This window comes from Oreochromis aureus, linkage group 18, assembly GCF_013358895.1.
Source record: "Oreochromis aureus strain Israel breed Guangdong linkage group 18, ZZ_aureus, whole genome shotgun sequence".
NCBI classification, from domain to species: Eukaryota; Metazoa; Chordata; class Actinopteri; order Cichliformes; family Cichlidae; genus Oreochromis; species Oreochromis aureus.
Window position 1 is genome coordinate 2,808,675 of NC_052959.1, and position 12,868 is coordinate 2,821,542.

General features: G+C 38.6%; 1 protein-coding gene across 2 annotated transcripts in view; it reads left to right on the forward strand.

Moving 5' to 3' along the window:
* Positions 1-223: 223 nt before the first annotated feature.
* Positions 224-12,868, forward strand: part of LOC116316790 (kinesin-associated protein 3-like) — an 18,890-nt gene continuing 6,245 nt past the window's right edge. The window contains exons 1-16 of one of the 2 annotated variants that reach the window (XM_031735417.2): positions 224-360; positions 1,406-1,537; positions 2,434-2,591; positions 2,936-2,997; positions 3,168-3,309; positions 6,312-6,411; positions 6,497-6,621; positions 6,748-6,846; positions 6,993-7,171; positions 7,699-7,861; positions 8,873-8,973; positions 9,055-9,163; positions 9,276-9,388; positions 9,599-9,764; positions 10,073-10,198; positions 10,302-10,400. In XM_031735417.2, coding sequence (XP_031591277.1) covers positions 332-360; positions 1,406-1,537; positions 2,434-2,591; positions 2,936-2,997; positions 3,168-3,309; positions 6,312-6,411; positions 6,497-6,621; positions 6,748-6,846; positions 6,993-7,171; positions 7,699-7,861; positions 8,873-8,973; positions 9,055-9,163; positions 9,276-9,388; positions 9,599-9,764; positions 10,073-10,198; positions 10,302-10,400 — 1,903 coding nt within the window. In that variant the 5' untranslated portion in view covers positions 224-331. Of the gene's footprint in view, positions 373-1,405; positions 1,538-2,433; positions 2,592-2,935; positions 2,998-3,167; positions 3,310-6,311; positions 6,412-6,496; positions 6,622-6,747; positions 6,847-6,992; positions 7,172-7,698; positions 7,862-8,872; positions 8,974-9,054; positions 9,164-9,275; positions 9,389-9,598; positions 9,765-10,072; positions 10,199-10,301; positions 10,401-12,868 lie in introns of both variants that reach the window. The other variant, XM_031735416.2, reaches the window with a different exon arrangement.

Below are 12,868 nucleotides of genomic sequence, written 5' to 3' on the forward strand. Positions count from 1 at the left end.
CCAGAGAGGACTGTGTTGAAAAGCTTCCAGTAATGAACCGTTTTTCAATACAAGCTTCAGTGCTTCAGAAAGCTTCATTTGGCCATCACTACTGTATTGTGTGCTTTGTCAATAAAGCGTATTCCAAAAAAAAGCGTGTTTTGCTGCCCATTTTATTTCGAATCTGTCGCGAACCGGCGGGCCAGTTACTGAATCAGTCACGTGGTACGAACGCCACTGCATACGTAATCAAAGCGAGCCTCGATACGCGCTTCACAAAAACTCCCCCGAGCTTCGACACATCAGTACTGTTACGTTCATTAAAAAATATTGAAGTTTAAATCTGAGGAAGATGCAGGATGATGCACGTTATCTCAAACGGTCAGTCATAACGTGAGTTTATTATTCTAAGAGTAATGTTATCGTTTGCTAGCTACGGTCTCTTGTACGCCAATTTAAGATTGGATATCGGATAAGATTTAATATATGGTGTCCATACTATCACGTCAGCTTTACTGTGAACGTTTAACAAACACTTGGAAGATAAGAGGAAGCGTTTTTTAAATTGAAATTCTTGCTAATTAGCTTGCCCTGATCCATGGCATTTCTCTATATAGTGCGATGTTTAATTACCTTTCCAATCTGGGAAATTTCCTGTTTTCTTGCTCGGTGCAGAATGCGAGCATATAATTGTTTTTGTTTTAAATGAATAACGACAACGTGCTGGTCCGTTTGGCGTACATGCAGTTGACAGAAAGGTCACTTAAAATATCTCACAATTTAAATCAGCCTTCATGCTTCTATTCACATCCCGTTCGTTAGCACAGTTACCCAATTATTTCTAAAAGGAGCCTACAGTGCATGACAACTTATAAACAAATAACGACTGATTTCACGTTTTCCACTGACTTATAAATCCGCCAGTAAAATAATAAACCCAGTTCAAGAATGTTTCATTCTTGAACTGGGTTTATTATTAGCTTCCCTACGTGAAGGGGGATTGGAACTCTGAATTTCAGCTAAAATAGCTAGCAAGCTTCCGTGCTAAACTGTGGTGGATAATCGCTAGCTAATTGCATGTAGTGTTGAATTTATTTGCAATCAGGGGTTTGCACCGAGTTGAGCTCATGTTTGTCATGCTTCAACTCTGTGAAATCGTGTTTTATTGTTAGCCGGCTAGCCAGTATAGTAATATTATTCTACTGTCTGGGCGTGTCTTCCTATGCGTTATTGTTAGTGCTGGTGATTTGTTACTGGCTTGGCAATTAACGACCTATTTTCTGTAGCAACATGTAAAGTCATTTTGTTGTGAAATGAACTTGCTAGCTGCTTTGCGTCCGATGCAGTTATTATATGGTATGATGTAAATTAAATAACTGGAATGTGTTTACCGTATTTTGTACTGCCTGTTCTTGATCACTCAAAGCAAAGTGACTGTGGGCGGTTTGGACGTCCATCCCACAGAGAAGGCCCTTGTAGTCCACTATGAGGTGGAGGCATCTATCCTTGGAGAGAGTGGAGGACATATGCTTGGAGAACGCAAGGAGGGACAAAAAATGTAAGTGGCCTCTTGACTCACAGCTCCTAAACACTTCATTTCAGTTTCCTTTTGAACTCGAAATCTTTTTTTTCCTTAAAAAGGAGAGCTTTTAAGTTGATTGGATTAGATTTTTATGTCAAATTAGCCTTTGTCAGTCTAATCCATCTGAACTGGACAGATAATTCGTAATCATTTCTTCGTATATTTTAATAGTGAGGACAACTAAAAATAAAATGTAACAAATTCCATACATTTTGGAATGAACTTTTATTCCGTTGGTGGATGGTAACAAAGCCATGTTACAAAACAATGTTTTGGTCATGTGCTGACATATTTCTATCAGTTAATATTGCCCCATTTACTAATATATACCTATTTGTAAATAAGGTAACATTTACATGTGTCAGTGGCTCATATTTATCTGTTTTGTCACATTAATTTCATTCTGCCAGCAAGTGACGTTAGCATAATTGGGCAGCATATACTGTATATAAAAGCCGAATGTAGCTTCTAGGTTGGAAAAGTAAGTCCCAATAATCAGCAGCAAAGGATTTATCTGATTGGAAAATGACTTTATGGTCTTAACTGCTGCTAATAAACGCTAATAAATAAGGTTTTGTTGCAAGGCAGGCCTAACTAGATATTCTACTACCATTTGAGCGTGTCTGTCTTTAGGTTTTACATCACAACAGGACCTCACAAACAAACTAGTGGGTGACATCATGACAGTGTCTTTTACATTAGGTTTGTGAAAAGAGGACTATTCTGCCTGAGGAAAGGATTAAAAAGATATGTATTATTTATGCTAGGAAAAAAGGGTGTTGGGCCACAGTTTTACAATCAGTATATTTGTTTTGAATTTAATGAAACCTGCTAGCTTCTGCTTTCTCTTCTGCTCTTTTTTCATGCTCCAGTATCCGCATGAAAAGTCTTTCTCCTAGTACAGATGTGGGAGCTTTGGCAAAGAAAGTGCTGGAGGAGTGTAAGATGATCCCTGCTTCCCGTCTGCCCCAGGTGGAGCAGCTCCTGTACTACTTGCAGAACAGGAAATCATCCCCAGTGGAGAGCAAGGGTTAGTCATACCACCTTCATTGCACCTGTGCTCTGGAGCCCAAAATCTTTACTGTCCAATTCCGACTTTGGCTAACTTCAGTCCCACATGTAGATTGGCAGCTTGTTAGTCCAGCATGTACTGTAAACATTCTAGAAATATTAAGACATGTAAGGAGGTTGTAGTGTAATGGCAGACCTAAAGTATGCACTGTGATGCTAATAAAAGAAAATGTAAACTAATGCAAGTTAAGTTTCAAGTTTTCAAGTTTGGAATTAATGCTGATGTGCTTTATCTTGGCTGTTTGTGTGTGTGTGTGTGTGTGTGTGTGTGTGTGTGTGTGTGTGTGTGTGTTTTGTCACCAGTGGAAAAAAAAGAAAAAAGAACAGTTAAGCCCAAAGAATTGACACCATTTGAAGGCATAGAGGTAACCATTTGTTCCACTGTAGTTTGATCTCACACAGCAGTAAGCATGTGTTCTGTCTTCATTATAGCAACAACTCGAAGTTGCTCAAATGTGTTGTTTAAATAGTTTGGCTGGTGAAAGAATGCATTTGTTATCAGTCAATAACTTTGTGTGTCTGTTTGTGTTTGTAGTTAAATGAGGAGGCCAGTATAACTAGAGTGGATGAGTATATTGAACTGCTCTATGAAGGGATTCCAGAGAAGATCAGAGGCTCAGCTCTCATCCTGCAGCTTGCCCGTAACCCTGATAACCTGGAGGAGCTACTGCACAATGGTACACTTTTATTCTCCATCTTAATTCTGATGGTTAAGCGAGTCATACCTAGAGCAGTTTCCTGACATTCCTGGATAGTTTAAGTGTGTCATCTCTTAAAAATGTTTGATATGGTTTGACTAAAAACATTTAATCAAGTTAGTGTAACATCATTGGTTACTACCTTTTTGATTGATTTCTATTTAGCTATATTTTTCTGCATACAGAAAGAACATTTGATTCTCTGATTGTCTAATTATTAAATGCAGCGCGCTTTACTTAGAAGTGCTATATATAATTGTCATTTTCTCCAGAGCAGTAGCAAGTTCTTAGCATATTTTTCCATTTTTTTCTGCACTACAAAATAACTGAACCTAACCAGTGCTCAGTATCGACTTAAAGGCTGTCTCCTTGGGTTATTGTTAGAATACTTCCATTTTGACCTCTGTGTTATGATGGTATTTGATGCTAGATATATTGTATGGACTAAAGTATTGGGCTACCTGTTTGAATTCAGGTGTTTTCATTCTCATTGCCACAAGTGTATAAAATCAAGCAACTAGCCATGCAGTCTGCTTTGCAAACATTAGTGAAAGAATGGGTCACTCTAAACCTGTGTTTCCCAACCTTTTGGAGCCATGGCATTTATTTCACATTAGAAAAATCACACCACCAAACAAAAAAATGTCACAAAAAGCATATTGATAATTTTTCCCCGCGCACCAGGTATGGCAGAATTGGCTCAGTTTCTTATATCAATGTTATTTATTTTAACTGTCATAAACAGGATGTCACAATTGATGATAATAATAACAACTGTACTGCATTAAAACATTCACAGCAGGTGGGATATCCAATTTTTAAGTGATGACATATGAACTCTGCTTCTGGGTGAAAACTACTCTGCGTTTATCAAGGCTGTTGTGTTTTTAACGTGTTTTAATGCTTTGTATCTTGTTCTATTTAATCTGAAAAAGCCCCTAAAAAGGCAGTGATCACTTTCAGCTACTCTCGGTTTTTATTACCACTGTTCATTTTAAAGCTTATGCCATGCAGCAGTATATTAATGACTAACCTCGTATTGTGGATGGATTATCTCAGTTGTTCTCCTGACTGAAGTTTAGTCCATTTACAGCATCCTGCCATGCAGTTGCATTTGTCCCTAACTATCAGGAATAAGTCTGGGTATCGTCACTGATTTCTAGAATCCATTCGATTCCAATTCACAAGGTCCCAAATCGATTCAATTCAAATATTATAATTCTGATCACGTATCAGTACATATCCATATTTTTATTTTTATAAAAAGAAAGCTGACACTTTCGAGACTTTATCAAAGGCGTAAGCATCACAGCAGATGCCTTTGTGTCAAAGTAACTGAAGATAAAACAGAAAAACATGAAGGCGATTTTCCTGGCCTGAGATTTTATAGCAGATGGCCTTAAAAATATTCTGCAGACTCGTGGCTAATAAGCAAGCGAATATGCAGAAAACAGAGATTTCTAGATGGGAAACTGTTCTTGAAGTACACTGAGAGAGAGGGAGAGAGAGCTGTGCATGAACTGTGATATTTTTTTTTTTTTTTTTTTTTTCGTGGCGGAAGCGAAAAAGCAAAAGTAAGACGATGTTTATGTGAAGCGTAGTTTGGATCTTCTTTTGCTGCTGGTTCAGTCAATATTGTTTGGAGAGAAATAAAACCTGCAACTTCAGACTCTAGCGCAAAAAGGACGTAAACACAAAGCGTGGACCCACTGAAACATCAGAATCAGTGAGCTGTCTGCTTTCAGCCCTGACCGTGTCCGTGCCGTCGGGTGAGAAAGGTGACATCTCACTGATTCTGATCCGTCGGCGGGTCTGTGCTTTGTATTTACGTCTTTGTGCAGAATCCGTGTATCTGCTCCCATTTACTGTTTTAGCTGTTTGGTGGTGGTTGAAATTTTGTGAGGTTTAACCTGAGATTCTGGCGTTTCGGGCAAAATAAATTTATATTTAAAAATCGATTCAGGATTTTAATGAATTGATATCACGTTATCCAAGCTAGAATCGATTTTAATCAATAAATCAATAATCAAAACCCATCCCTAATCGGGAACCCTCGCTTTAACTTTTATCGAGTGGGAAAAAGTTAGCGTTCCTCCTCCAGCTTCACTGTGTTTATATTATGCTAACATAGCTGTGTTGCTAGCCACCATGTAGCACATCATCATATACCAGCTAGACCAACTTCAGTAGCCCTACAAACGTCACTGCTGTTTAGTTTTTCTGTCTTCGTTTATGTCAGAAGTGATAGCAGAGCTGTACATTTTAAGTTTTCAGAAATCCCTCAATCAGAACATGGTATATTATTTAATCTTAAAAAAATTTTGGGGAGACTTCCCGCCTACCACTAGAGGGAGCCCACGTACCACAGTTGGAGAATCACTGGCTTATATTGCTAATCAGGTGGAACCAGATAATCTTCCAGGGCACACCTGATCATTTCTCGTGGCACAGTGGTTGGGGAAACACTGCTCTAAAGAACTCAATGAATTCAAGTGTGGTTGTAACAAGTAAGCTTGCGAAATGTCTGTCCTAGATATTCCACGATAAACTGCAAGTGTGCGCAGGTTGGACTGAACCCAGGCTAGCTGCTCTCAGCCGTGGCATGTGGTCGTCCGCTCAACGTACTGAGCTAACAGGCACCCCGTAAAACAGCGAATATGAGACAGAAAATAAAGCGATGGGCTACACAGACTATATGACTAAGGATTAAGGATTTTGGACTGCGTAACATGTAAAGCTACTTTAAGACTCCAAGACCAAAAAGCTGCTCCTGGAAATAGGCTCAATAGGTCCTCTATAAATTACCCCAAGCATCTTTTTCTAACTGAAAATTTGTTAGATGGCACGTTACATCACAATATATTCTTGTGACATCACTTATTTTTATGCATGGTTGGTGGCGTTATCTGCTGTACTTATGAAATATACTGAGGCATATGTATACGCTCCAATGTGAAAACTTCCCTTGTCTTTCCTAATAGAGACAGCTCTTGGTGCTTTGGCCAGAGTACTTAGGGAGGATTGGAAGCAGAGTGTAGATCTAGCCACCATCATCATTTATATATTCTTCTGCTTCTCCAGGTAACACACACACTTACATAGCAGCTCACTTCCATCACATTTATTCTTACTGTTGTGTTTCATCCTCTTACCTTTCCTCCTCCAGTTTCTCCCAGTTTCACGGGGTGGTGAGTCATTATAAAATAGGCGCCCTGTGTATGAGTGTGGTGGAACATGAATTGAAGAGATACGACGCGTGGCGTGAGGAGCTACGCAAGAAAAACAAGGCCTATATCCTTTTTGTTGGTGTTTTTTGCTTACTTTTCTGCTCTCCCCCTTTATAGTTTTGCTGACTTAATGAGTATGTACTCATTAAGTCAGCAAAAATAATGTTTTCCTTAATGTTCTTTTGTGCACGTGAGTCCGCACCAGAGAATGGCTCCCTGAGACGAGACCAGGATAAGGCTCTCAGAAAATACCATGGCCTTTTGGCTAAGCAGGAACAGCTGCTCAGAGGTAGGCTTTGTTTTTGTTATTTGTTTTTTTTTTAATCTCCTCATTCAGAACTTTTGTTGATCAAATGTAACTGGAATTACTATATCATCTCTAATTTTCTGTTTCTCCTCCTCACTTCTGCTGGCCTGTTTTTCTCTGGTTCTTAGTGTCTCTTTACCTCTTGCTGAACCTTGCTGAGGATACGAGGACAGAACTGAAGATGAGGAATAAAAACATTGTTGGCTTGTTGGTCAAAGTTCTTGAACGTGATGATGAGGAGCTGCTTGTCCTGGTGGTTTCTTTCCTTAAAAAACTCTCCATCTTTCTTGAGAATAAGAATGACATGGTGAGTGGTAGAAACAAGACTTTCAGATTCAATAAAGCTTGCCGGGAGCATAGGGGAAACAGTCCTGATGATCATTTTTATTATGTTAGAGATCTGTTGTTAACCAAGTCAACTTAATTTATTTTTATTCTACATCCTTTGTTTAAAAATAAAAAAAACCCGGTTTGTATTGTTATTCCTTCTTCCTCTGTTAGTGATTGTGGGGAAACATTCTGTAAGTCAGTTGTCTTCCAGTATTGTAAGTCTTCTGTAGTGCAGAGGTTACTTTTTTTTAGGCGGGGGGGGTTGTAAATGGTAGTGTCTTATTGACAAGCTCCACATCATATGTAGTTATTAGCTTCTAATATTGGTAAGTAGGTAAGCAGTAGAATAATAGTAATCCTTGCTTTGGATTTCTGAATTTGTCTTTTTTCGTTTATTGTGATGCCCTTGATATTCATCCAGCTCTTGTCAGTGCCATAAATTCTTTTTTACTGAGTTTACCATCATTAGATTTGCTATAATCTGTGTTTGTCTCTGATTTGTAGGCTGAGGTGGATACAGTGGAGCGGTTGGCTCGCCTGGTTCCCTGTAAACATGAAGACTTATTAAACTTGACTCTACGTTTGCTGCTCAACCTCTCCTTTGACTCTGGACTTAGAGCCAAGATGGTAGAAGTTGGCCTGTTACCTAAACTCACTGCCCTGTTAGGTAATGATGCACGCTAGCTTAATAGCATGGAGCACATAGCGATCCATTCACCGTATTGGTGCAGTGCATTTTAGCAAAGTGACTGCTGGGAACAAACGTGCAGCTTACAGCTTTTTAAGTATCGCTGATAAGTCGACACACAATCAACACTGTGGATTGTTACATCCTGAATAAAAATTGTTCACATCCTCCTGGTGTTCATCTTGTCAGGTGTTATAAAAGCACTTCATGCTTATGTTGAAAATCTCCTCTCCAGCAGTGATCAAACTGAAAAATGCAACCCAAACGAGAAACAGAGATTGTCGCCCGCACAGGGAGATCTCTGTTCAGTCTCCGTTCAGTCCATCAAACGATCTCTGTTTTTTCCCTTTTTGGTTGCACCTTTTCCACCTTTCACTGCAGCTTAGCAAGTAAATGGTAGGTGTGTGCAGACAAGTTGCCATCTTCAAACTACAGGTGCCTGCAGGAATCTGCTGTTGACCAAAGCAAGTTCAGTTCAAGCAATTCTGACAAGTTGGCATGAATTAGTAGCCTACAGACATTCACTTGTTGTTTGAGTAGAACAAAGAAAGGAATAGATGGAATGGAATTTAAAACTAAATTAATGACAACCAAACTAGTAAAAAAGCCACAGGTAGCTTTAAAATAAAGGGTTAAACTAACCTACGTCACACTGTGTCCTGTTTACAGCCTGGTTTTAAAGCTACTGTATATTTGAGATTCTTTGGACAGTATAAATTCAACTGCCTCTTGAGTCAACTTCTTGCCACTTAGTTCAGTTAGGGAACTTCTTTAACGAACACAAAAACCTTGGTTTAAATCTTGCACTAGCTTGGCACCAGATCAAAGATGCTCTTTATATATCCCAGATTTGGGAAATGTATTTATCTCTGCATTTTGCTTTTATAGTTAACAGCCTCACAGTGTAGCTGTTGTGAACCTAGACTGTCAGGCATTTTATGCAAAACTGTAACATGATAATGGTATCATCGTTATTGTGTGTGTTTTCAGGGGATGAGAACAACCGACAGATGGCAATGCGTATCCTGTACCACATCAGCATGGATGACCGGTTCAAGGGCATGTTTGTTTACACTGACTGCATACCACAGGTACAAAATGTACACTGAGCTGAACACTCATAGTGCCTGAGTTCTAAAGTCTAAAGTACAATTTTGTGTGTCTGTGTGTAGCTAATGCAAATGCTGTATGAGCATGGCGAGGAGGAAATTGAAACTGAGCTCATCTCCATCTGCATCAACCTGGCTGCAAACAAGAAGAATGCACAACTCATGTGTGAAGGTATTTTACTTTTTGCACAAGTTAGACCGTTGCCTCACCATCACAGGTACCAGATGTCTGATATCTTTATGGCTTTTGGAAGAGATTATTCTGAGTGTCTCTCCATTTCTAGGAGATGGATTGAAGATGCTCATGAAAAGAGCTCTGAAGATGAAAGACTGCCTCCTCATGAAGATGATCAGAAACATCTCACAACATGATGGCCAAACCAAATCACTGTTCATAGTGAGTTATATGCAATAAAGAAAACGTTACAACTTAAAATGATCATAATTATCATTATTATCAGTCATTATTAAATAATCATTGTGTATGGAAACTGCTGTGATCAGTATTGACCCATAGTAAACATCAGCCTTGTTTTCAGGATGGTTGAGGTGGGGTGTTTTTGTTTTTTTGTTTTTAATTGTGTAAATTCTCTTCTTGCTTTGTCAGGACTATGTTGGTGACCTGGCAGCAGAGATTAAAGCAGAGGAAGAAGAGGAGTGGGTTCTGGAGTGTCTGGGGACTCTAGCCAACCTCACCATCCCTGACCTGGACTGGGAGTTGGTGCTGAAGGAGTATAATCTAGTACCTTACCTTAAAGACAGACTTAAACCAGGTGCCTTCACATAATTTTTCATTTCATCTCTTTTAATATAGTGGTACTTGTTAGGACAGATAGTACTAGGAAACTTGCTATGGTTTGGCCATAGTTCTAAAAAAATAACATGGTATTTGTTGTTCCCATATTAAAGATGTCTATTTCTTTGTTCTACTATAAAGCAGTTTTTTATAACTAGATATAGCTAACTAGATATAGCTGAATAAATACTGCAAAACTATCAAAAAGTCAGAAATGGTTAGCTTAACTGCTCTCTTTTGACTGGAATAACTTTCTAAAACTACGCTTCCTTCTGTCTGTTTCAGGTTCAGCAGAGGATGATCTCATCCTGGAGGTGGTCATAATGATCGGAACGGTATCCATGGATGATGCCTGTGCTGTCATGTTGGCTAAATCTGGCATTATTCCTGCACTTATTGAGCTACTGAACGGTAACATGCATACCAGTGGTTTCCCCAAAAATGTATTACATATAACTTTCCTGTATCCTTGGTCTATAACCTGCTTATCGTGTGTCTCCTTTGTTTAATATAGCCCAGCAGGAGGACGATGAGTTTGTATGCCAGATTGTCTACGTCTTCTATCAGATGGTGTTTCACCAAGCTACACGTGATGTCATCATCAAAGACACCCGTATCCTTCCCACAGTTCATCCTGTCTGTAGGAGATACATATATGTGTGTGTATGTATGTATGTATATATATATATGATCAATTTCAGCTACCTATATATGTATATATATGTGTGTGTGGATGGATGGATGGATGGATGGATGGACGGACATATATCTATACATATCTATACATATATACACACATCTATCTATCTATATATGTATATATACATATATACACAGATATATATGTGTGTGTATATATATATATATATATATATGTGTATATATATATATATATATATATATATATATATATATATATATATATATATATATATATATATATATATATATATATATATATATATATATATATATATATATATATATATATATATATATATATATATATATATATATATATATATATATATATATATATATATATATATATATATATATATATATATATATATATATATATATATATATATATATATATATATATATATATATATATATATATATATATATATATATATATATATATATATATATATATATATATATATATATATATATATATATATATATATATATATATATATATATATATATATATATATATATATATATATATATATATATATATATATATATATATATATATATATATATATATATATATATATATATATATATATATATATATATATATATATATATATATATATATATATATATATATATATATATATATGTATATATATATATATATATATATATATATATATATATATATATATATATATATATATATATATATATATATATATATATATATATATGTATATATGTATATATATATATATATATATATATATATATATATATATATATATATATATATATAGCGCCAGAGTGGTTAAAACTACACGCCTTTGGAGCAGAAGATCGCAAGTTCGATTCCTGCCTGGGGCGTCTGTATCCAGTAAGGGTCCTAAGGCTAGACCCCCTATGCTAAGCGAGCCTACCGCAGACATGAGCAAGACAGATAAATATGAAGGCATGCCGGCTCGGGACGTCGCCCGGATCAACAAGGTCCGCGTCAGGTGTTGAGGAACCAGGGCACCCTGATGACAAGTGGGCTACTGGAACAAGAAGGCATCGGTGGGCAAGAGGCGAAAACAGGGCGTTGTTGGAATGCTACTACGCAAGTAACCCTGGCGGAAGGGGTTACATGAATAGGATGAGGGACCTATGGATTCTTCGATACCCAACATCCACAATGACGGCGAAACAACTAGTAGCTCAGTGTTCCAACATTCGAAAGAAGGGACTGCTATCACAGCTAGAGATTGACGAGGTACAACATAAATGCTACGGCAAGGAGGAGTCAGGACGCCAGGTCAGGGGGGAGATATCATCACCCCCACCCGAGATTGGGTACATAGCCCCAAGTGCGATAAGAGAAGGATCGTTGAGTGCCAGAGGAACTGACCTGAAGGATAGGATCATGGCCAAGCTTGAAACCTGGATCCCCCGTAGCCGGTTACCAAGATTACGTGAAGTACCCTCAGAAGGTCTGCTAGATGATGTTAACGCAGCACTACGGATGATACCTACAACCACGATTACCGACACTAACAAGCTGATCTACACTACGGCAGCAGTGATCAGTGAGATGCTTGGCTACAAGTTGAACAGCCACAAGGGGCAATACCCTCCATGGAGAAGGAGGCTAGAGGGCAAGATCAAAGTAGCACGGAGGGAGGTTAGCCAACTAACGGAGTTGCAGAAAGGTGCGACAAAGAAGGTGCATAAGAAATACAGCAAGCTGTCCATACCTGAGGCCTTGGAAACTGCCAAGCAAAGACTCACAGCCTTGGCCACCCGCTTGAGGAGGTACACCAGAGAGAGAGAAGGCAGGAGAATAAACCAGCTGTTCTTCGCAGAACCAGCAAAGGTGTACTCTCAGTGGCAAGGAACAATAACAGAACAGCACCACCAAGGCTGGAGACGGAGCAATACTGGAAGAGCATATGGGAGAAGGACGCAACCCATAACGGCAATGCTCAGTGGCTAGTGGATCTGAGGGCAGACCATAGCGACCTCCCTGAACAGGGTCCAGTAACCATCACAGTGGCAGATATCCAAGAAAGGGTCTCCAGTATGAAGAGTTGGACAGCACCAGGGCCCGACATGGTTCACGCCTACTGGCTGAAGAAGCTGACTGCACTCCACGAGCGTCTGGCAGCACAAATGAACCAGCTGCTAGTTAACGAGAGACACCCGAATGGCTAACCGAAGGTCGGATGGTCCTGATCCCCAAGGACCCCAAGAAGGGACCGGTCCCATCCAACTACCGACCAATAACCTGCCTCAGTACTACATGGAAGCTCCTGTCAGGCATCATATCGGCTAAGATGAACAGGCACATGGGTCAATACATGAGCGGGGCACAGAAAGGGATTGGCAAGAATA